General features: G+C 39.0%; 2 protein-coding genes across 6 annotated transcripts; one reads left to right on the forward strand and one right to left on the reverse strand.

The window, feature by feature from the left end:
* The first annotated feature begins 31 nt into the window (after nt 1-31).
* Nucleotides 32-21,372, forward strand: UFSP2 (UFM1 specific peptidase 2). 5 transcript variants are annotated; one of them, XR_004805837.2, is made up of 14 exons: nt 32-160; nt 3,425-3,493; nt 6,190-6,373; nt 6,690-6,756; nt 9,055-9,212; nt 9,586-9,778; nt 11,644-11,790; nt 14,603-14,767; nt 14,973-15,097; nt 16,653-16,729; nt 17,620-17,744; nt 18,875-18,930; nt 20,372-20,519; nt 21,209-21,372. XR_004805837.2 is itself a non-coding variant. In XM_035700099.2 (13 exons), the coding sequence occupies exons 2-13, from the start codon at nt 3,430-3,432 to the stop codon at nt 20,430-20,432; spliced, it is 1,422 nt and encodes a 473-aa protein (XP_035555992.1). In that variant the 5' UTR covers nt 32-160; nt 3,425-3,429; the 3' UTR covers nt 20,433-21,372. The 5 variants fall into 5 exon arrangements, 3 of the variants coding, with proteins under 3 accessions (XP_035555992.1, XP_025327571.1, XP_025327570.1); XR_003145811.3 differs by lacking the exon at nt 18,875-18,930; XM_035700099.2 differs by having other exon boundaries at nt 20,372-21,372.
* Nucleotides 21,373-21,442: 70 nt separating this feature from the next.
* On the reverse strand, nt 21,443-24,772 carry ANKRD37 (ankyrin repeat domain 37). Its single transcript, XM_025471801.3, has 5 exons — nt 24,593-24,772; nt 24,235-24,387; nt 22,892-22,983; nt 22,141-22,344; nt 21,443-21,680 (listed from the first exon to the last, which is right to left on the reverse strand). Coding segments are annotated over exons 1-5 (477 nt in total). The 5' UTR covers nt 24,620-24,772; the 3' UTR covers nt 21,443-21,679.

Raw genomic sequence — 24,772 nt, forward strand, 5'->3', positions numbered from 1 at the left:
AGGTGTGGCAAGATTCGTCCCTCGACGTTCCGCGGGGCATGTCGGGAGTTGTAGTCCGCCGTCCCAGGCTCCGCCCCTCGTAACGCCACTTCCGGGCCAGCGCGCTGAGCCCTTGGGCTGACGTGGGCGCCCCCATCATCCCCGCGGCGGAGCCACCGTGGTGAGTACCTGTGCTCGCCAGCGACCCCGCGCTCCCCCTCGGACTCTGGTAGCAGCGGTGGGGCCAAGCCCTTGGAAGGAGCTGGCGCTGGCGGGGCCCGCGGTGGTCTGGGCCGGCTTCCTCTCGGTCGGCCCCAAACAGGCTGGACTAAATGTCCCGGCTCAGCGGGGAGGGGGGCGGGGGCGGTGACCCGGGCGGCCCGCGCCTCCTCCTCCTCAAAAGCACTTCGAGAACCAGGGGCTATTTGGATTCCTCAACGGTTTGAAGAAGTGTCGGCCCGGTTCTCCTAATTGCTCAGCCGGGGCCCTCCAAGCCCTATGGCGGAGGTAGTGTCCTTCAGGGATGCTTTTCTTTGCACCCTGCGCTTCCTCCCAAATTCACATCTCCAGCTTTTAAAGCTGTGTTGCGAGCTCTAGGTCTGTTCCCACTAATTGCACCTTCACTTTGGAGAACTCGTGTGTATTTCAAACTCAGCAGGTTCAAAACTGACTCCCTGTTTCCCGCCTCTCCTCCCCCCCCCATCCCACACACCCGCTCTTCCTCCAGTGAGCCCCATTTTTCGTGACTCCACCGTGTTGTGCAGACCGAAACCCTCGAAATCATCCTTGGCTCTTCCTCTTCTAGACTTCTGAACATCTGAGTGATAATCAGCCCCTGTGCATTCTGTTCTCTGTGTGGCCGGCAATGGTCACTGACTCTGCCCCTGCCATCCCCGTCCTTGCTGCATCAGATCCGAGCATCTGCGGGGGGAGGGGAGGGGGTTGTCTGAAGCATCCTTAGCATCCTTTCCAGCAGATCTTCCCCCAATCTGTGCCCCTGAGTAGAACAGGTTCTCCATCACCACCACCACCACCACCGCCCACCCCACCCCACCCCCGCGGTCTTCCCTTTGAAATTAATACTGATACCTACTTACCCTTCACATCTCAGTTTAAATTTTATTTCCATCTTGGGCAGCCCGGGTGGCACAGTGGTTTAGCACCTGCCTTCGGCCCAGGGCCTGATCCTGGAGACCCGGGATCGAGTCCCATGTCGGGCGCCCTGCATGGAGCCTGCTTCTCCCTCTGCCTGCCTCTCTCTCTCTCTCTCTCTGTGTGTGTGTGTCTCTCATTAATAAATAAATTAAAAACCTTGGGAAAAAAACATTTAAATTTTATTTCTATCTTTTGTGGGAATCTTCACATTTCTGTGAAATAGTAGATTTTTGCCATTTTACAGAAGAATACAAAGGTGATCAGTTCCGTTGTGCAAAATCATACACAGTTACATTTGCTCCTGCCTGTCTTTTTTAACTTTTGTCGTCGTCCTCAGTATTTTCCATGGTCATTAAAATTTTTTTGCTCCAGACAACCTGGGCGGCTCATTGGATGAGCATCTGCCTTAGGCCCAGGGCCTGATCCCGGGGTCCTGGGATCCAGTCCCTCACCCGCCTCCCCGAGGGAGTCCGCTTCTCCCTCTGCCTGTGTCTCTCATGAATAAATAAATTTTAAAAACTAATTATTTGTATAGTATATACCAATATACCTAATATTTGTATGGTAATATTGTTCTTTATTTAACCAACTTCTTATTGATTAACTATTATTTAGGTGGTTCCTTTTTTTTTTTTTTTTTTTTTGCTATGATGAACAACAGTGGACAAAATTGAAGTTAATTTTTTACGGAACTTTGATTATTTCCTCAGAACAAACATACAGAAATAGAATTGAGGCAAAGGGTATGACCTTTCAACAGATTAGAATTTCTGGAATAAGTAAAAGCAATCATCCTTTAAAAAATGTGGCAGGAGGCACCTGGGTGGCTCAGTTGGTTAAGCATCCAACCTTGATTTCAGCTCAAGTCATGATCTTAAGGTCGTGAGATCAAGCATGGAGCCTGGTTAGGATTTTCTCCCTCTCCCTCTGCTCTTTCCCTCCCTCTAGTGTCTGTCTGTCTGTCTGTCTGTCTCTCTCTGAAAAAAAAAAAAGAAAAGTGACAAGGGTATTGAAAAGAGAAAAATAGTAATGGTACCTACTTCATGATGTTCTGAGGCAGAGGGAGAAACAGGCTCCACATAGGGAACCTGACATGGGACTCGATCCCAGGTCTCCAGGATCATGCCCTGGACTGAAGGCGGCGCTAAACCACTGAGCCACCCGGGCTGCCCCTGTTCTGAGGATTTTTAATAAATGTCCAATCCCTTATCAAGGTACCTTTTACATTTTATGAGATCAGTAATTGTTACTACTTATTCACTTATTTCAAAATAGGATTCTTACTGTGTAGTGTGGTTCTTCAGCCTGATTGAGACCTTTTTTTAGTATCTGATAAAGTCTTGAAACCTCTTAGATGTTCCCTTCCTCTCTCTTTCTCCCCTCAACAAAATGATTCCTGTCATTTGCCATGTCATCAACTACTTGAAACTCAACATATAAACCCACATTAAGAACTACTAAGAGATTCCATTTTACAAGGGCTTTTTCCCTTTATAAGTTGCAAGCATTTTCCTCTGCCTTTAAGTATTCTTCTAAAGCATATGTGTTTTTCATAGCTGCATAATATTCATAATTATTTTTACTAATCTCCTGTTGCTGACATTTAGTTTAACATCTTTTCACCTGGATCTTTGTTTCCTTCACAGGTTTCCTCAGACTCCATTTCTAAATACAGAATCACTAAGCCAAGAATGTGAATATAAGACTTCTGAGTCTTATGGCCATAATTGCCCTGTGACCACTTCTACAGTTCATATTCCCACCATTAGTTTCCTCTCATTGTCTTGACCATCAGTGTCATCCTATTAGATTCAATGTTCTTGTCCCATTCTAAAACTAGTTCTTTACCATTGATGTTTTCCTGTCATTCTTAAACACATTGCTAAGATTGTAACAAAATTTGTTTAGAATCTTTGGTCCTCAGCCTTTTCACATTAGAATCACTGGCATAGGGAAGTTTTGAGATATCTCTATGCCTGGATTCTCCCCAGATCAATTGATCAGAATCCCTAAAGCAGGATATGTAAGAATACTTACACTTGCAGCCCAAGTGTAAGTAATTTTAAGCTCCTCGGGTGATTTCAATGAGGAACAAAGATTGAGAACCCCTGATTTTGAATTCAGGGTGTTTTATTTTTCTGCATAAAACAAAATCAACTCATGAAATAATTTTTAGAATCAGAATTAACTAATGCCTTAACCCAAACTCAGGTAGAGTCTCATTTGTATGAGGATAAATTTATTTTGTTTTACAAAGGAATTTTGATTCTGTTTGTCTCTGTAATTTCAGAGGCTATGGATATACTCTTCAGAATAAGAGGAGGCCTTGATCTAGCTTTTCAGCTAGCTACTGCTAATGGTAGGTCTGACCAGAAAACTCTCCTTTTTTATTATAAAGTTGATGATGAAATATACTGGGAACTTTTTCATTTTGCAAATGAAACTGAGTGAGAGATAGGATAAATAAATGAAAATCATAGTTAGTAAGCTCTAGAAATTGGATTTAAACTTAGGCACTGTGTTCCAGCACCACCACTAGCCTGTGAGGCTCCTCTGTACAAATTAGAAAAAGATGTCCCCTTTCTTAAAAAAAAATTTACTGCCCACTGGCAGAAAATTGTCAGAATATATATAAATATCCACACTGAGCACAATGTAAATGAGGCATGTAGATTTGTACATTGCACACTTGCACCTATACAAAACTCTGAGTCCCCAGATCCTACACTGTTGGAAGTTATGTTGTTTTGGAATGATGTATGAATTCTATGGGAGAAATATCAGCAGAGTTTGTATAAAGCAGACTCTAGGATGTCTTCCTCTTTCTGACTTGGGCTAAGGCCACAAACAGAAGTAAAGAATATCAGAGGAGGAAGATGAGGAACTGTGTTTGAAAGGTGTTTCATTTGAGATGCCAGAGTATATCAAGTGCAGATTCCCAGCAGGCATCGGGTAACTTGAATCTGAAACTTAGGGGAGTGTGGTCAGGCCTAGAAAGAGAGAATATCTCTGAGGGATGATCGTTAACACTGTGATAATAAAATCACTCCTGAAAAGTATGATCAGTGGTGTCAGAAACCACAGAGAAGTTCAGAAGGATAAGGAATGAAAAGTGCCAGTTCCACTAGCTGGTCATCATTTCCTGGCCCCATGGAAATAGGAAGGGAAAGAATGTAGAATGTTCTTTCTGACTCATCCCTTCATGCTAAATAACTTGTTCTCCGTCTTGGTCCATTCTAGTCCCCACTCCTGATGAATGAAAGTATATCTCTGGGACAGAGACCCAGGCATTATTAAGCTTTCTGGGTGTTTGTAATGTGCCATCAAGATGAGAACCAACTTACAAAGACTAAAACTCATTTTCAGGTCTATCTTGTCAGCAAAGTGTAGTTGTTCGGTAATACGTTACTTGTGTGGTTAATGCCTTATATTTCACAACTTCATATAAATTGAAGATATACTTTATTATATATGACCTTATTGCAAAGTATAATTAATCCAGTAGTTAGTAGATACAATAATGTAATTTCAAATGTAAGCAAGGCCTACAATGCTTTCTACCAAGTAATTAATTTATATGAGTTTGTCTTCCGACTTGATTATATTCCTCCTACAATATTAAACTCTTTCAAACACTCAATGAAGGAAATCATTAATGAGAAAATATAGAGAAAGGAGGTGCTTAACTTTAAAGACATCACAATTTTTTTAGATTACTTTACCTCTTGGTTCTTCAAGGATATACAGAAGATAATCCAGGAATTATGTTTGTCTTTTGTAGTGCAGCTAAGAATCTTTAAATTTGGCTTTCTAAAACATACCAAGATGTCTTAAAATCTAACCTGTTATAAGTAATCTTTTCTCTACCACAACCCTGAGGTATTTATTTATCAAGATATCAATGTGATAGTTAAATAAATATTTTAGCCACAAGGTTAAATAGGTTTAAGATTCAAAAATATAAAGCGAAAATAAATATATATGTATTGTCTTTTTTTAATATATCCTCTTGAGCCATGAAAATGTTTTGCATATTCCAAAAATTGCAGTGAATTAAAAGGAAATCCCTGAAAATGAAGTCAAACAAGTGTCAGGTTAATGACACATTACCAAAAAAAAAAACTGTGACTTTAGAATACAGTACTTTGGTTGTACAGTCTTAGTGAGATGTAGTCCAAAGAGAAAAACAACACCAAAAAGATTTAAATTTCATTCAACAGTTTTACTGCTCTAAGTTACATGGTATTTTGAAAGTAATTGGTGTCCTCATACATTGCTGGTGTGACTATAAAATGGCATAGCTCCTTTGGAAAACAGTTTGGCAGTTCCTCAAAAGATTAAACATAGAGTTACCCTGTGACCCAGCAATTCTACTCCTAAGTGATCACCTAAAAGACTTGAAAGCAAATATGCACACAGTAACTTGCACACAAATGTTCATAGCATTATTCATGATAACCAGAAAGCAAAGAAACAATGCATGTGTATATCAGCTTATAAATGGATAAACAAAGTGTGTTGTATCCATTCAAAGGAATATCATTCAGCCATAAAAAGAAATGAAGCACTGATTTATGCAACAATATGAATGAATCTTGAAAGTACTATACAGAGTGAAAGGTAGACATGAAAGGACACATACTGTGTAATTACATTTATAGGAAGTGTCCAGAATAGACAAATTTGTAGAGACAGACAGTAGATTAGTGGTTGCTGTGGGTAAGTGTCAGAGGAATGGGGAGTGAGTGCTGATAAGTGTCAGGTTCTTCTGGGTTGATGACTGTTCTGAAATTAGATAATCATGATTGTAAAACCTTATCAATATGCTAAAAGCAACTGAATTGTATACGTTAAAAGGATGAATTTTGTGGTCTGTGAATTTTATCTCAATTTTTTAAAAAGAAAGGCAAAATGGTTTTTTCATATGATTGAATCCAGAGACTAGTTCATTGGTAGTCAATTTTACTATGTTCTACTTTCATGTGTTTGGAACCATTCATGTTGAAAAGTTTAAAATTTTTCATATTAACTTCTATTTATATTTTTATAATTTAGAAATATTTATCAAGAAAGCACTAAAACATGTGCTGAGTGACCTGTCAACCAAGCTTTCTTCAAATGCCCTTGTGTTCAAAATCTGCCACAGTTCAGTGTACATATGGCCAAACAGTGATATTAACACCATCCCAGGAGAATTGGCTGATAGTTCTCCTTGTAAGAGCATAATGCGCTGTATTCAGTGAGTATGTTTGAAAATTGCTAGAAATGTTTTCAAAATGTCATTTCTTACTGTAAACATCTTTGTCGGGCAGCCCGGGTGGCTCAGCGGTTTAGTACTGCCTTCAGCCCAGGGTGTGATCCTGGAAACCCGGGATCGAGTCCCGTGTTGGGCTTCCTGCATGGAGCCTGCTTCTCCCTCTGCCTGCTTCTCCCTCTGCCTGCTTCTCCCTCTGCCTGCTTCTCCCTCTGCCTGTGTCTCTGCCCCTCTCTCTCTCATGAATAAGTAAATAAAATCTTTTTAAAAAAATAAACATCTTTGTGTATTAAACGTTTAGCTTTGAACAGGAGGAAGACACAAAACGAAAATTTATGAGAAAGAAAGACAGAAAGGTACCAGACATGGTAAGCAAGTCACCTGTCTTCTTGGTGTTAAAAATATATAATCCTTTAATTTGGACTGGAGTGATAACTGAGTGATTATTTAATGCAGCTCCCTTATTTTTTACAGATCAGATTATTGAGGTCCAGAAAATGACTAGTCAGAGGTTCTATCTCTGTTGTACTCGTCTAAGATTTTGTTCCATATTAATATGTATCTCAGTACATACCTTTTTGGGGATTCTTTCTTTGCTCCCACAAAAATACACAGCTCGAGAATGTTTACAAATTACTTAAAAATAAATAAAAAGGAATCATCCTGAAACATGACAGTGACACATTATGCTGTGAGAGAGTAAATAATACAGAACTTACTTTTCTTCACATTGTTCTTAGATCTGCTTTTTAACCAGTTATTGAGGACCTGCCAGATGCCACAAACTTGGCAGATCCTGGAGGTAAAAAATGGAGCTACTTCAAAGGAGGAAGTTGTATGAAGTTAATATGACTACAGTGCTTTCTTAGACTGTTATGGGGAAATAGGCTGGACATGATGTTAGAGACGTAGGTGGGGGCCTCTTCAGAGGAAGCGGAACTAAGCCAGTAGCTATGGTCATGAAGAGGAGGGAAGGGATACAAGAGATATTTAGGGGATAAATGGATGATACTTGGAAATGAACTGGATAGGGGAATGACCATTTTCTTGCTCTGGTAAAGATGATGGGGAAAGCATGAGGTCAGTTTCCATCATGAGACATCCACATGACCTATTAGATTTACAAATATGAAACGTACGAAAAAACACGTGGGCTGTACATCAAATGATTTCATAATTACCAGTAGTTGGAGCTTGACATTTTGAAGAATACAGGTCAGTTATCTTGTAGGATGTTCCTCAGTTGGGGTTTGTTTTAGGTTTCCTCATCATTAGTTCAGGTAGTACTCTATTGGTAGGAATAAGAAGTAATATCCTGTCCTCTTCACATCATATTAAAGAGGTGTGTGCTGTCAGTCTGCTCCTAGTAGTCATCATGTTAACTCTGATCTCTTAACATGGTGTCTACTGGTTTCCTTCTCTGTGAGGGCACTATTCTTTTCCCTTGTAAGTAGTAAGTATCTCGTGGTAAGATACTTTGAGCTATATATATGTGTGTGTGTATATGTGTGTGTGTGTGTGTATATCTCCTATTCCTCACCAAAGTTTTACCCACCACTTCCAGTATCAACTGATCATTTTTGCCTGAGTCCAACATTAACCTGATGATTACAAAGTGGTGATTTTTCTGTCATTTCCTTCTACATTTATTAGATGACATTACACCATAAAGAAGAGTTGTTGTTCCCTATTTATTATAGGCATGGAAGCATGGGTTTCTATTTTATGCAATGAGTTACTATCTATTACTCTTACTGGTTATTTGGATGCTCACATTTTCCAAGATTTGGCCAATGAAAGCTTCTTCAAGCTGGCTCCAATGTCCTTCTGATGGTATTTTTGAGTACTTCCTACTTTCTTCCACAAGATGTTCTAGGCACATCATGTACTGTCGATGTTCCAGCTCAGAAATCAGCCATTTCTCCCAGGAGCACGCACATGTATACATACATACCATATGTATATTCATACACACACAATACATTCCTATTTATTTATCTAAATTATATTTCCAATTCTACTTCTCCCTCACACAATTCATAACTTTTTGCCAGTGAGAAACATGGCTTCCAGTATTCTCAATGTTTTGCAAAAAGCAAAAAATTTTGTTCTATTTCTATTTGTTCAAAATAGAAAGTATTTTCTGAGTGGTTACTACGTACCACAGCAAAATCAAACCTACTAATGGTGTTCAGTGTATGTTTATGGTTCTCTTTCTTTAGACCATGGGTTTATAATTCTAATGTATTTTCTAAAGTTCCTTTGGTTTGTGGTTATTGTATCTTGTTTTTGATTTTTTTTAAGTCTGTACAAAAGCAGAATAATATATGAATCCTGGTGAACTTATACCAGTTTTAATGTTTATCAACACACACATGCTCTCTCTCTCTCTCTCACAGCGCACACACACACACACACACACACACACACACAAATGTTTAAAAGTATATTTATCAACACATGGTCAATCTGACTTCATCCTCACTTACCCTCTGCCTCTCCTCAGATTATTTTGAAGCAGAGAAGAGTTGTTTTTTTTAAGATTTGTATTTTTAAGCAATTTACTGTAATACAGCTTTCTGTAGCCCTTAAAAAGTCCTTTTACTCGCCTTTTATATTTAATGTTCAATGTGCTAAAAGTTGACTATTACTGTTTGTCTTTATAGCATCAAATAGTAAATATAGATCTTATGCTGGAAATGTCAACCTCTCTGGGAGCTATAACCCCCATCATTGAAAGAGAAAGTGGAGGACATCACTATGTTAGTATGACTTTACCTGTTGACGTAGTTCTATCTGTTGCTCCAGAAGAAACATGGGGAAAGTAAGTGTTTTGTTCTTCTACTGGCACATTTAAATAAGCACTCCTTCCCAGAGTATTCAGAGCCCATTTTTAAAGATCATGTAGGCATATCCAGAATTGTTGTTATTTTTACTATGATTTATTCCTTGTTTGTTATTAAACTGAGTCATCTAGTAATTAAATGTTTATTTGGAGGAAGTAGAGTAGTATACAAACCTATAGGGTTTTCCCTTTAGCTACACAGAGGAAATACACAGTTTACTTAACTTTGCATAATTTAATAATCTTGGTCTAATCAAGTTTTTTACTGTATTTGGGTTATCTTAACTCTCCACTCTTATTTATCATGGCCACTATAACTTTTGTTAATGCACTCAAATATTTCCCTTCACAGAGTTCGTAAACTTCTAGTTGATGCAATTCATAACCAACTAAGGGATATGGAAAAGTGCCTTTTGAAACATATGAAAGGAACATCTATTGTGGTTCCTGAACCACTGCACTTTCTATTGCCAGGGGAAAACAATCTTGTAACAATTTCATATCCATCAGGAATTCCAGATGGTCAGCTGCAGGCTTATAGAAAGGTAAAACCAATACATTTAACCTTAGAAAAACTATGACCATCATTCATTTTCTATTAAACATTTCTAATAAATAGAAATTCTTTTGTGATTTAATATGAAAGTAGAATCAGACTATTTTTACATGTTACTTAATTTGTGTTGATATGTAACTTTTTAGAAAGTATATTAATGAAAAAATATGCTAAGCCATATGTAACATTTTGATTTCAGACATTCAGTGTAGTTCATATGTTCTGTGAACTTTTTCCATAATGAAATACCGAAATGAAAAGATGCTTACATGCCTGAAGCTGCTGCTGAGTGTTTATAAATAAATTCCTTTTCCCTTCTGTTACTTTCAGATTTGTGAAAGAAACAAGATTACAGTTAGAGAAGGAAAGTTAGGGATCCCTGGGTGGCGCAGCAGTTTGGTGCCTGCCTTTGGCCCAGGGCGCGATCTTGGAGACCTGGGATCGAGTCCCACATCGGGCTCCCGGTGCATGGAGCCTGCTTCTCCCTCTGCCTATGTCTCTGCCTCTCTCTCTCTCTCTCTCTCTCTGTGACTATCATAAATAAATAAATTGAAAAAATATTTTAAAATATTTTTTAAAGAAAGAAGGAAACTTAGAATTTATAGCTAATTCTGTGTCAGACTTATAATAATACTTCATCCCCCACCTCCCAGTATTATTTGGGTTTTATTAGAGACATTTTGAAAGAAGAATGGTCAACATTCAAAGAACTGAGATTTATTAATGAAATGACTGGTATTGGAGTACATATCTTTGATGTATGGTTTTGCCTGGCACCCATCAAATTATACCATGGGAGCATCTTGCTCATCTGTCCCTGGGAGGAGGTGGAGTACTGTATCCCTCAGCATCGTCTGTTAGTGCTGGTGGAATTGACCTACAAAGGCACCAGATGGTCCCATTCCAACTGAGAGAGGACTTAGGAGATATGAAAAAGAAAATGTCAGGCTTTACAAAGGAACGGTCATGTTTTTATATAGTTGGGAAAATTTTACACGTTTTAAACGTGTATGTGCATTTTAATTTTGATGCCATATTTTTGGTTTCCTACCACCAATTTCTCCTAATTTAATCCCCACCACTTGTATTTGTTAAGTACTCTAATCATGACTTTTCAAAATACTGTCATGCAATTCTGTCATTGTTAATTATAATTTACTCATTCACAAGGCTGTTTCAAAACCAGTCTTTAGCCTGAATGTCTTTTAACAGACTGTGTTATAATAAATAATTAATTTGAAATCATGTTATTTTTCACTCGGACAAATTACAGTCAACCCTTGAATAATACAGGTTTGAACTGCAAGAGTCCACTCATTCACAGATTACTTTCAATAAATACAGTACAGCACTGTAAATGTATTTTCCCTTCCTTATAATTTTCTTAATAACATTTTCTTCTGTAGCTTGCTTTATTATAAGAATACAATATATAATATATAATATAAATGACGACAAAATATGTATTAATCATTAACGTGTATGTTATCAGAAGGCTTCCAGTCAACACTAGGCTATTCATCTTTTGAGGAGTCAAAAGCTAAATGTAGATTTTCGACAGTGTGAGGGGTCAGTGCTTCTGTTCCCTGTATTGTTGAAGGCTCACTGCATTTTCATTTTTTCTGTGTTCCCTTCCAGTTTCTACCCATATCCGTGGAAAAACATTTATAACTCTCATTTGGCTTTAGTTTAAATCTCACCCTCTTTGACCTTTGTGAATTATAAGTGTTTGACAACTTTTATACCAATATATAGGTATCTTTTTTTTATATCTTTAGTTTGAGTTTCTTTACTGATGAGCGAGGAATCTAACATTTAACTTTTTCCTCTTCTATTGATTCTGATTTCATTTAGGAGTTACATGACCTCTTCAATCTGCCTCATGACAGACCGTATTTCAGAAGATCTAATGCCTATCACTTTCCAGATGAACCATACAAAGATGGTTACATTAGAAATCCACATACTTACCTCAATCCACCTAACATAGAGACTGGTATGGTGAGTTTAATAATTATTTATGGAGTCAACTGATCGTCAATGTCAGTGGTATTTTTGTTTGTATCCAGTGGAAGTTTTAAGGATCGATTCAGAATGTATGTCGTCTCTAAAACAAAATTTACCATTCGTTTCTTTTAATAATCATTGCCTAAAATAGCAGTATTCACAATAGTCTAAAAAGATAGGGAATAGATAGTATGTACCACATTTTTCCTACTAAAATCCCATTCCCTAATTTATTTAAAGGCTTATCCCCATTTATTTTCATTCTGATCCTGAGAAATCACACTAATTGAAGAGCATTTTCTCCCCAAAGCATGTTACTGCGCAGCAAGTACCCAGGTGCAAGTGGTGGATCCTCACTTACGGTAGCTCAAATAAGTGGATTGGCGGAGCGTGGGGAGGGGTTCTTTAAGGACATCTCTAGACAGGAAGAAAGGATCTGCTAGGCATTCAAGAACAGGAATACTTGCTCAGCCCAGCCTCTTAGAGCAGAGCAGCCCTGTAACTGGCAGCCTCCTGTCTCAGGTCTCCACTGACTCTTTGGTGACATTTCTACTGCTTTCCAGGGGAATGCTTTGATCCTGACTGGCCTGCTTTTACTCTGTGTTTTCTCAACCTGTTTCCTCATTGTTTCCAACTGTTTCTTACCACCCTCAAAGCTGCTCACTGCCCATATCACTTCAGCTCCATTCCCACCCCATACTGCCTGATTCACTGTACCTCTCAACTTACATTCCCAAGAGGAATTGTCTGTTACGTCATGGCATTTATTCAGTATCTGCTGAGTCTCTATGTGCTTTGTAAGGAAATCTTAAGAATAAAAAATAAATATATGATATCATGTCTACCTAGAGGACTTAAGGGCTCACTTCTAGTCCTGGCCATCAGAGTGCACTGAGGACAGTACCTGTATCCGCAAGAGCTGTGGACAGACCAGCTTCCCACGGAGAGACCCAGGCTGGGCACTTACCATTACATGTGGACAGATGAGTCTCTAGTCAGCACGTCAATGATACTAAATCCTTTCATATATTTTGCTTATGTGGGAGGAAATCCTGGGAGACCTCTTCCTGGTTAAAAATCTTGCTCTGTCACAGTCCTAGAGTCACAGAATACGCAATGCAAAATGTAGAGTCTCTAACAACATAACTCTTGATGGCTTTCTAGTAGATGATTGCATAGATGTCTTCTCTCAGACTGTATTTGGAAGTCCTCTAGATAGGGTAGGTGTATTTATGTAGGTATGTGTATATGTATTTTTACTAATTTCTGACTCTTTTGCCGACTGGCAGAAACAATTTTTATATGATACAGATTCTGAAATTCATTGAGACATGGGCATTTCCTGTGAATGCTATAGAAACCAAAAATGTGGTATTTAAAATGACAAAAATGTATGCTCTCAGTTATGGAGGCCACAAGTCTGAAATCTCTATCAGTAGGCTGAAACTAAGGTGTTAGGGGGGCCACACTCCCTCCAAAGGCTTTGGGGAGAATCCATCCCTTGCCTCTTCCAGCATCTGGTAGCTGCCAGTGCTCCTTGGCTGCATCACTCCCATCAGCCTCTGTGGTCACTTCGCCTCCTCTTCTCCTGTGTCAGATTTCCCTTTCTCCTCCCTCACAAGGATACTTTGTGGTTGCATTTCAGGCCCACCTTGGATAGTCCAGGAAAATTCCCCACATGTTAAGATCTTTAACCACATCTGCAAAGGAATCCCTCCCACCCTTTTTTTTTTTTTTTTTTTTTTTTTGCCTTTTGATCAGATAAGGTAGACTCCACAGGTTCTAGGGATTAGGACATAGATACCATTTGGGGACCATTTTTCAGCCTACCACAATGTTCTAGATATAAATTTTCTGTGTGTGCTTGAGAATATATTGTCTAATTGTTGGGTAAGGATTCTATATCTGTCCATGCCTCCTCTTACCTAATTTTTTAAAAAAATAATACCAGTTTGTGGGAAAAAAAATTTTAAAAACATATTCTTAACTTTATACTACAATAAAGAAGTTATATGACCTTGGCCTTTATTTAAGGATACTTAAATAGCATTCCTGGGCTGTAATCAATGGCAGATTTACAAAATTGAAGAAATATTCTTCATATATCCCATCATATGGCTCCTTTCATTCTTTTATTCCTTCCTTCTTTCATCATTTATTCAACAAACGTTTATTATCTATTAACCGTTTGCCAGACCCACTGTAGAAGCTTGGGCCCAGAAATAAATAAGATAGTATTTGCTCTTATTTAACTCACATATTAGTGTGGTTAAGCAGAGATTTAAACAGTAGTAAGTGTCAAGTGGTGCTCTGAAAAATAAATAAAGCAGGATAGAATGACAACCAGAGCAGGAGATGGGTGGTGAGGGGGTAAGCGTGCCATTTTTAGGCTGGGTGATCACAGAAGGTTGAGCAGAGACCTGAGTGAAGTAAGGGGCAGAGCTGCAAATTATTTGGGAACAAAGTGTTCCAGGCAGAGGGAACTATAAGGCTTTGACATTAGATTGCCCCTGGTATACCTGAACCTAAAGCAGAGCAAGCAACAGGGAAAGTGGTACAAGATGAAACTGGAGAGGAGGCCAGAGGGCAGGACTTGCCAGGCTTTATAGCCTATGGTAAGGACTTGGAACATTTAATAAAAAAACAAGAAAATATAATGTTCAACTATAGTTTTCTGAAGTCATTTTTGTAAGGAACTAAGGTAACTGTCTAGCTCTGCGAACAGTAAACTTGGCTTGGATGTGTGTATAAAATATGTGTATCTATCCTAAGTTAATATGTTACTATATTTCTTCTTTTTATCTAGATTTATATGGTCCAGGGTATCTATGGCTATCATCACTATATGCAGGATCGGATAGATGACAATGGCTGGGGCTGTGCTTACCGATCTCTGCAGACAATCTGCTCTTGGTTCAAACACCAAGGCTACACAGAGAGATCCATTCCAACACACAGAGAAATTCAGCAGGTACAGAACATGCCACTTAAAGTTATAATCAATTGTACATTTCATTAGCCTTAATATACTATTAATAATTATTATTACCTCATGGTATAGACTTATTTCTGTTTTGAAGCAAAAAAATATACTGGTAATCAGGGAAGAGATCCTAACTGTAGTTTTTAATAGCTGTCTTGTATATGGATCTTTTTGTGTTTTTAAATACACAAAGGCCCTAGTTGATGCCGGGGACAAACCAGCAACATTTGTTGGATCACGACAATGGATTGGATCCATCGAGGTACAGCTGGTACTGAACCAACTGATTGGTGTAACTTCAAAAATATTGTTTGTCAGGTGAGGATACTTTAAGAAATTAGTGAAATCCTTTCAAAACAAGTTTGTCATTTTATTAAAATAAGAGGAAAATTACATATTTCTCTTTCTCTTCCTCCATGCTGTTTTTACTTCCTCTCCTCCATGTTGCCTCATTGCTTTATAAATCTCATTTTTAAACCCTAAATTTTTTGGTTATTTTTTAGAAGACTTTGAGTTGATGAATAAACTTTGTGATATATACTTGCAGGTTGTAGGCTTAATTTTAGCCAGGAAGAAGAAAACTTGGAAATATGTCAATTTTGACTAGAGTTACAGAAAATCGACTTTTTTTTTATCCTTAAGTCCTTAGAAAGTCTTGAAAGAAGAAAATCAAATTTGATCTGTGACTGCTTTTTCTTCTTAAGATGTCAATAAGCTAATAATGTGTCAAAGTAATATAGTCATTTTTTCCCAATACAGTTTAACCGTAATTCTAGTATTAAAATATGAACATGTGATCTCAGAGCCCTGGGATTGAGCCCTGCATCAGGCTCTAAACTCAGTGTAGAGTCTGCTTGAGATTTTCTCTCCCTCTCCCTCTCTTCCTCCCCACCCCACCCCCACCCTGTATTCTAAATAAATACATCCTTAAAAAAATAAAACTAAAAAATGAGCAAATAGTAACTAAATAATATTGATTTCTATGACAATAGCTAGCTTATTCCTTGTTAGTAACCTTATGTTTTAAATAAGTTTTCTATTATAATAATCTGAATAGATATAGTAACATTATCCTTTTTTGTTCATGTGATTATGTCCAAGAACATATGATTTCACAATTGCAGTTTGGATTTTCTGTGGAAACCAGAACTAACAAATAAATGATAGATTAAGTAGTGAAGCATATGGTGATGAAAGAGTGAACATTTTGGCACATTAAAATTTTGTATGGTACTAAGGATTAGTACCACCCAGCACCTCCAATCTAAAAAATAATCTCCTGTTATCTGGCTATCTTTCTCTCTTCTCAAGAGTACAAATTGTGTAGGACATTGTACTTGAAATGCCAATAATAATATGTTGTACTTGAAAACATATTGCAGTTTCCACTTTGGTGTCACAGATAGTGTCTATTTTAGTCCCAAATCTGTCCTGTCCATGTAGACAGGACAGGGTTGATTGGTCCCAGTCTAAAGAAGAGGAAGTATAGACTGTCTGATGGCAAGAAGACAAGAAGAACCCAGGACTTAAAACTCATTCTTCTGAAATTAAATCCACACATAAGAGCCCCGTGGCCATTGAGGTGACCACTTTCAGTCTTCCGTTAACAAGCAAAGAAGCAAGGTTTTCTAGCTTGCTTTTAGTGGCCTAGCACATTTAGTGGCCTTAAATACTTAGAGAGGTTATGGTGTTTTAAGTTCTTCTCAAGTCAGTTCCCTACTACTTAATGTTAGTTAAATTTATACCGTTTTTTTTTTTTTCAATAACCAAAAAAACAAAACAAAAAAAACAGTAGAAAACACTGGCTCCCAAACTCCTTATTTGACATAAGTGTGAGAAATCATTCATCTGATGGAAAATGATTTCTTTCTAGCCAAGGTTGTGAAATGGCCTCTCAAGGACGGGAGCTGGCTAATCATTTCCAGACTGAAGGAACTCCAGTCATGATCGGTAAGGTGTTTTGGACATCTTGGGCTCTTTGAGTAAAGGGGAGAATATATAAAATTTATTGTTAATATAAATAATGTCATAATATCAGTCATTTTAAAACATTTTAAAATTAGCTTTTACACCATTAATACTGATCTCTGGATATTTATTTTTCAGTTTGCAAGGTGGGAGGAAAGTTATAAAAAAGATTGTAATAAACAGAAGTAAAAGCTAAGAAGTGCTAACTGTTGAAATACTTAGAGTCAAGAGCAGTATAGAAAAGAGGCCACTCAATTGAGCCAGTTAAGTCATGGTGTTGTCTCTAACCTGGCTGGCTATGTGACATCATATAAATTGCTTCACCTCTCTGGGCTTTATAAATCATTGATCTAAACGCTGATGATTTTGTGAAGAATAAGACTTGATCTGTGATGACAGAGGGCAAACAAACACTGGACTATAAAATATGCAGGCAGACAGATTTTAGCAGAATATCAGAAAGACCTGAATAGGGAGGTGGGCTGTCCCACTGGAGGTACTCAGAGCAGAGGCAGCATTGTCCATATGCTGAGAGAGGCATCACAGCAGTGACTGTGATCCTCATAGCCCTTTCTAAATCCAGTTTAGGTAATTCCATGGATATGGCAGTGGAATATAAACCTGCTATGATTACAAATATGATTGAATCTTTTCTGATTTTAAAGATATAATTCTTTAAAATATCTTCTCAGAGTATACTTGACATTATCTGTGGTCTTTAGTAATATAAGCTAGTCTATTTTAAGGTGTTAGATCAATTAATTGGCAAAATAATCTTTTTAAATTGAAATTGGAATAGGAAGCTGAGATTCATATATGCCTTTTCATATTTCATATATGCCCTTTCATATTTCATATTTCCCTTGCTATAGGAGGAGGAGTTTTGGCCCACACAATACTAGGAGTGGCATGGAATGAGATTACAGGGCAGATAAAATTTCTGATTTTAGATCCACATTACACAGGCGCTGAAGATCTGCAAGTTATTTTGGAAAAGGTAAGTATCTGTTTAACACAAATTTAGATGCATGGCAAAGAACCTGGAAGAAAAGGAGACCAAAATGGCCATTAACAGAAAGATTATGAAGCAAGGGCTGTGAGCCACACTCGAGGTATTTCCAGGGCTGTGAGTAGTATCCGTCTAGATAGGGAGGACAAACCAAAAAAAAAAAAAGAAGATAGGATAAGAGGGAACTAACATGAATTGCAGAGAACAAAATTTAGGTTAGATTTATGAAGACTTTCTTAGTTATTAAACTTAATGGAACAAAGAGTTCATATATTCCTCTGGAGATGTTACAGCTTTGCATAAACAAATGTATTAAAATAGAGTGGATTAAATAACCTTATAATTGTATTATTAGCCAAAAACAAACTAAGCAGTGTGTTAGATATTATGGAGGCTTACCTACTTCTAATTTATTTACATGTAGTTTAATCTCATTCTATAAAATATTTGAATTTGAGACAAATTTAAGAGTATTCATTGATACTAATAATATCAGTGAAAGGAGTTATAAATGTAACTTAATTTATAGGCAACTAATTCTACATGTGAAAACTCATATTGGCAAGTATAATAAGACTTAATTAACTTGAATTTTAACTTCTATATTCTTTGCCAAATATATTAAAATCACAAAAAAATGCATACAACTTTTTCAGCCACAAACCAAGGAATATATCGTACTTTTACCCACTACCCTTCATTTTTCTCATATTGTCACTTAAGTCAATATCATTAATACCAAGAAATAGCTTTCTCTAAACTTTGAAGTTATAATTTAATTAGGTCCTTTTTTTAAAAAAAGCACAATTCTTGAGAAATTACGTGGTTTAGCATTGAAATTCATTGGTGAGACACTTTCAGAAGTTGAAAAGAATGTAACTGCATGAGGTTACCAAAGCCCTAAGGATAAGGGGTTTGAGTATGTGAAGAGCTTTGGGGTGTGTATAGCTGAACTCTTTATAGGCCAGTTTAGTATTTTATCAGCGATAAGACTATAAATACTAACAGGATATAAATGTGTCCTGCATTTTTCTTTCAAAACATTTGGACTTTTAAATCTATGAAATGTTTTTGGCTGGTACATGAAAATGAGATCAGTATTTATTCTCTTTATGTAGCAAAGTATCCACCTATTCAGCATGAAGTACCTAATATGTGCCATCCACTGTCCAAGGTAATAGGGGCATTACAAAGGTCTTTAAGAAGCTCTCGGTCTAGTGTAGAAGACAGAAGCAATCTAAAAAAGTATTCCCAAGAAAACATATGGTTCTCTAAGGTGGAGTTCACAACAAGGCTGATGCAGTAGGGGGATCCCTTAGAGACAGTGAAAGGACGTCAGACGTGTTCCCAGAACTAAGCAGTCTTAACATGATTAGAGCTGTCGAAGAGGTTTGGCTGGAGGGAGAGGCAAGAACTAAAATTGTGAGCCAGGCAGAGAAAAAGAGCATTTAGATTTTATCTTAGAGGCAATGGGAAGCCTTAATCATTTTAATTAAAAGTGTGATATAGATAATAAAATTACTGCTTTCTGGCTGGTTTAAGGAACTTTGCAGTACAAGAAGTGTGTAGGTAGTGTTTTCTGAAGCAGTTGGATAGAATAAGGCATTGTCCTGGATTACTTTCTCTGTGGATTGTACTGTCCTTCTTTGCTAGTTCTATTTCTGAAGAATTTTCAATGTTAGAAAACCCTTTGCCCTGTTAGCACATAATAAGGCACCATGAAGCCAAGGCCTGGCCATCACTAGAACTATTGACTCTCACTTGACTCAAGAATCTAGAGCAGTGTCTTATAGCCTGGGCTGCTATAACATAACACCATAGCCCCGGTGGCTTAGAAACAATAGAAATTTATTCCTCACAGTTCTGGAGGTGGGGAAACCTAAGGCACCAGCAGATTTGGTCTGGTGAGCCCCACTTACTAGTTCACAGACAGCAGTCTTTTTCACTGTGTCTGCACAAAGTGGAAGGGATCAGGGACCTTTCTGGGGCCTCCTTTAATGAAGGCACGCACTAATCCCATCCATGAGGGCTCCACACTCATGACCTAGTCACCTCCTAAGGGCCCCGCTTCCACATACCATCACCTTAGGTATCAGCCATTAGGTTTCAACATGAATTTTGGAAGGACACAAACATTCAGTCTAGCAAGGGCCCCGTAGGGAAAGTTCTGCCTCTGAGCAACCTGTCTACCGTCTTGTGGAACTTTTCCATTTGAAGTTTCCCACTTTCCCATTTCCCAGACTAGTTGCCTCAAGAAAAAGAGCATGGCTCCTCTATCTATTCTCATCAGTTTCTGGTTTGGGCACCCTCTCTACTCACTTCTCCTTAAAATAATTTGAGTCTGGTTACGTGGAAAAGACCTAAAAGATTAAAACAGATAGTATAAGCCTTTATTCATCCGGAAGAAAACAGATTTTAGCACATTAAATTTATTAGAAAAGCTTTTGCTAAGAAAGATAACAAAAAAAAAAAGTACGTATAGAAACACGTCTCAAAGACGGAAAAAAAAACACAAATTTTGTGGTTACGTGGGAACAAGGAAATAGGACTGATGGAGGATTTGACTTTTACTTTCATTTGAACTTTTATAATGTGTATCTTGTTTTTGCAATCAGAAAAACAGAAAACCTAAAGAGCAGCTCTACTCAGCCCTCCAATCTCCACACTACAAAATAAAGCTAACACGCTATCTGCTGTAGAAATCATAAACTTCAGCTCTAGATCACTGCAGAGTACACAGCAGCTTCGGAGTTAGGCGAAAGAGTAAGACCACAGCACTTGTCACTCACTGGGTGGTATTTATTTTAAGAGTTCTGTCTGGCCTCCTCACAAGCAAAGCATTTCATTTCAGAATGCTAGAACTCAGACTAGTCATTAGCTGGGTCTTTAAGAAAATTGACGGCCCTAGAGAAAATTTGATGGACTTTTGTATTCACAGTGAGATTTTTGTTTGAAAGTAATTTTCTCTGCTGGGGAAAAGGATGGAAAAGATTGGAAAGTGGAAGGACAGTGAAGGGCAATTCAAGAGGCCAGCAGATTTCTCCCTGCCACATTTCCTCGTAGCTGAGATGCACATCATGATCCCTAGAACAGCCTTTAATGGATCACAAAAGCAGATTGCCCATTCAACTATTACCTGCCATTGGCTACCAGAATCATAAAACTTAATAAAAGTGTGGTATCTGGAGTAATGTTACCATAACGAAGCTTTTTCTTTTTTTTATCATTTTTTTGGTTAAATACTATAGAATTGACTTTTTTTTTTAACTCTATCTGAAATGGACCCAAGTATGTTACTTTTCTGTGCTTTATAGAGTTCAGATCTTTGAGTTATATAGATAGAGTCTTTTCTGGGATCCAGTTGACGGAACAGGATTGTAAAATGTTACTATTTTGATCATGTAATCCTATAATTTAGTAAAAGGTTTTCCTATCCCTTCTCCCAAATCTAGGGCTGGTGTGGATGGAAAGGCCCAGACTTTTGGAACAAAGATGCTTACTATAATTTATGTCTTCCTCAGCGACCAAATATTTTTTAAAGTATCTCAGACTCAAATACTGTAGTAAAGTTGTATTATAAATTTGTTAATAAAGACAAAGTTTAACTTCAGTTAAATCCTGGGTGTAGTCTTGATGGTTTAAAGTACAAGTTTTTTCAAAGGCTGTAGATACTCCACAAAGAAAAGTTTATTCTTTAGACATTCTTTAATAACTTAAAAGACAAAAAGCACACACAACCAAAATATTACAAGCATGTAAAAACATGTATTCTTAAATGTTATCTTCACTTAGAAGAAAGTTTTCCTCCTTCTTAGAAGGAGTTGGGAGATACACCTGGTGAGCCAAAAGCCATAGCTTAGAGCTGAGCAGTAGATCTGCACGGAGTAAAGGCTTTCTTCAGACCTTTTCAGAACCAACATGAATCTGTGATAAAACATAGTGACATTAAAAACTTTTTTAAAAAGGCTTTCTCCCCATCCTTCCATCATGCAGGATGATTTCCTGTTTCTAGAATCAGCAGTAGTTACTACAACCAGTATTAAAATGTGTTCTTGAAAATAAAAAGATACACTGAAATAAGACTGCCAATATTGGGGCAGCCCTGGTGGCTCAGCGGTTTAGCGCCGCCTTCAGCCCAGGGCCTGATCCTGGAGACTCCGGATCGAGTCCCACGTTGGGCTCCCTGCATGGAGCCTGCTTTTCCCTCTGCCTGTGTCTCTGCCTCTCTCTCTCTCTCTCTCTCTCTGTTCTCTCATGGATAAATAAATAAGATCTTTAATAAAAAAAAAAAAAAAAAAAAAGACTGCCAATATCTAAATGAAAAAAATTAACTGTGCTGAATAAGCAATCCCCGAGGGAGGAAGAAAACAACTGAGTTACGTACCAACATTTCCTTTTTCCAGTTGTATTTTCTGCACTTCCAAAACTTCGTTTCTGTCTAAGCACTGGAACACAGTGATCTCTATCGGATCGGTCACTCGATTTTATTGTCTGCATACATTTAATTGTTGTAAGAAACTTGGCACATTCTAGAAATCCACATGCCCACGCAAGATCTTCAGCTGTTTGCCCATTCTTATTACATAAACTGAATTTAAGACAAAAATTGAGTTACATAAAAATTGACAATTGTTTAGCTTTTTTTTTTTTTTTAATAATCTCTCTCTACAAAAGAGCTTTGGACTCATACAAATGTTGGTTTCAGAATACAAGCAGTAAAGGAATCCAAGAAATTCCAATATCCCCTCCTATTGCATGCTCAGTGGCTAGCACAGAGTTCAGCACAGTGAACATTCCATTTCTGAATGGATAAAAGTGTGTTCTGTGCTCAATCTAATAAGTAATACAAAGGAAATCAATATGAACTTTTATAGAAGGGATTATCCCAAACCAAACCTAAGACGTAATACTGTCAAAACAGATAAAAAGAACTCCACCTCCGATTGCTAAGGATCCATTTTTTACTAAAATTTAATAGTATTAGGTATTGTTAACAGCCTAAGTTAACATTTAAATAACTAAACGGTCAATTAGGCAAGCATCATTTTTTTTAAAAGTACATAATTATACTTCAGGAGTCTGATTAGCTTAATCCAAGAAAATGTGAAATTTGAAACCACTGATTTTATACTTACTCAATTTGGGCATCACTGGCTACAAGCAGGCTAAGGCATTCCAGACTTCCAACTTTTGCTGCCTTGTGTAGTGGTGCTTCTCCAAAAACATCCTTAAAGATAAGACAGTACATTCTAGGCTCTCCCCAAAACAATTTCTGTGGAAGGTGGCAGGGGAAGTCTAATGACTGTTTAAGTAAGCCAGTGAGAACTACATTCTACTGAAGTTTTTACTTCAAAAAAATTTTTAATAAAGTCCACTTTGTGTTCTGTCAAATGCAAAATTTCCAGAAATAAAAACACATGCAGCCACAGCTCCATACATTAAAATTTAAGTGAATAAAAGTGAAGTAGAGTTTTACAGAGGTAAAACAGTTTACAATTGATTTTTAAAAATTTTTTTTAACAGTTTGCAATTTAGATTCACCCTACTTTACGGGTCGCCTTGGTGGCTCAATGGCTGAGCGTCTGCCTTCGGCTCAGGGCGTGATCCGGGGGTCCTGGGATGGAGTCCCACATCGGGCTCCCCGCAGGGAGCCTGCTTCTCCCTCTGCCTAAGTGTCTGCCTCTGTGTGTGTCTCATGAATAAATAAGTAAAATCTTTAAAAAAAATAAAAGTAAATAAATTCACTCTACTTTAAATTCAATATAAGATCATAAAGTTCTGCAGAAAGCTCTCATGGTTATGAGTGTGCCTCACAACCGTTATTTAAGTAATTACTGTACTGACCCTTTTAACCTAGTCCTGTAGCAACTGCTCCCTTTGAAATAACTGTAGACCTGTGTGCGCTGTGCAGTGCGGCAGCCGGGAGCCGTACGATGCCTAATGAGCACCTGAAATGTGGCCAGACCAATGTGGCCAGACCGAGCTGAAATGGGCTGTAAATGCAACATACATACCAGGCAGGTCTGAGAAGAAAACGGAAGATGGGGGATCCCAGGGTGGCTCAGCGGTTTGGCGCCTGCCTTTGGCCCAGGTCGTGATCCTGGAGCCCTGGATCGGGTCCCACATCAGGCTCCCGACATGGAGCCTGCCTGTGTCTCTGCCTGCCTCTCTCTCTCTCTCTTTCATGAATGAATAAATAAATTAAAAAAAAGATATATGCAATGGTTTTTACACTGCTTGCATATTGAAATATTTAGGTAAATCGAGCTAAGTCATAACATTAGCTTCCTGTTCCACCTTCCTAACGTGGCCACGAGAAAATCTCACACCACGGAAGCGTCTCGCTCGAGTATTTCTCTCGGGCACCTGGGCCACGGGCTGACGGAGGCCGAGGGCAGCAGCCCTGGGGCGCCGGCAGCCGTCCGGGCGGCGGTGCGTGGGGGCGGGGGCTCGCGGCCTCGGTCCGTACCCTAGTTACCTGCTGGTTGAGGTCAGCGCCGCTCTGCAGCTGCCACAGAAGAAAGCAAGCAAGGCCGCCCCCCGCGGCCAAGTGGACAGGCGCCTGCTCGCAGGGGTCCGGCGGCGCGTTGACCGAGGCCCCGGCCTCCAGCAGGTGCTGCACGCCATCCACCTGCGGGGGCAGAACCGCGGCTCCAGCTCCCGCGCCCGCCTCGCCCGCGCCCGCGCCCGCGCCCGCCTCGCCCGCGGCGGCACGAACGCCCCCACGCCCCAGATCTAACCGAGGCCTGACCCGGCCGCGCTCGGCGCCAGTCCCCTCGCTACTGCCCCCGACAGACAGACACACGGGCCGCCCGACAGGGAAGGGGCCGTCTCACCTCCGGGTTGCAGTCCAGCAACTGCATCTTCCGCCTGACGCAGAGGACCGGAGGCCCCGGGCCAGTGCAGAGCGGCGGGGCGGTCGCCGCGGGCCGGGAGGTACGAGTGCGCGGCCCGCCCGGAGCCGGGGAATTTAGATTGCCCGGGCCGCGGGCCGCCCCCGCCCCCGCCCCCGGCCG

This window comes from Canis lupus, chromosome 16 (assembly GCF_003254725.2).
Source record: "Canis lupus dingo isolate Sandy chromosome 16, ASM325472v2, whole genome shotgun sequence".
In the NCBI taxonomy this organism is placed as follows: Eukaryota; Metazoa; Chordata; class Mammalia; order Carnivora; family Canidae; genus Canis; species Canis lupus.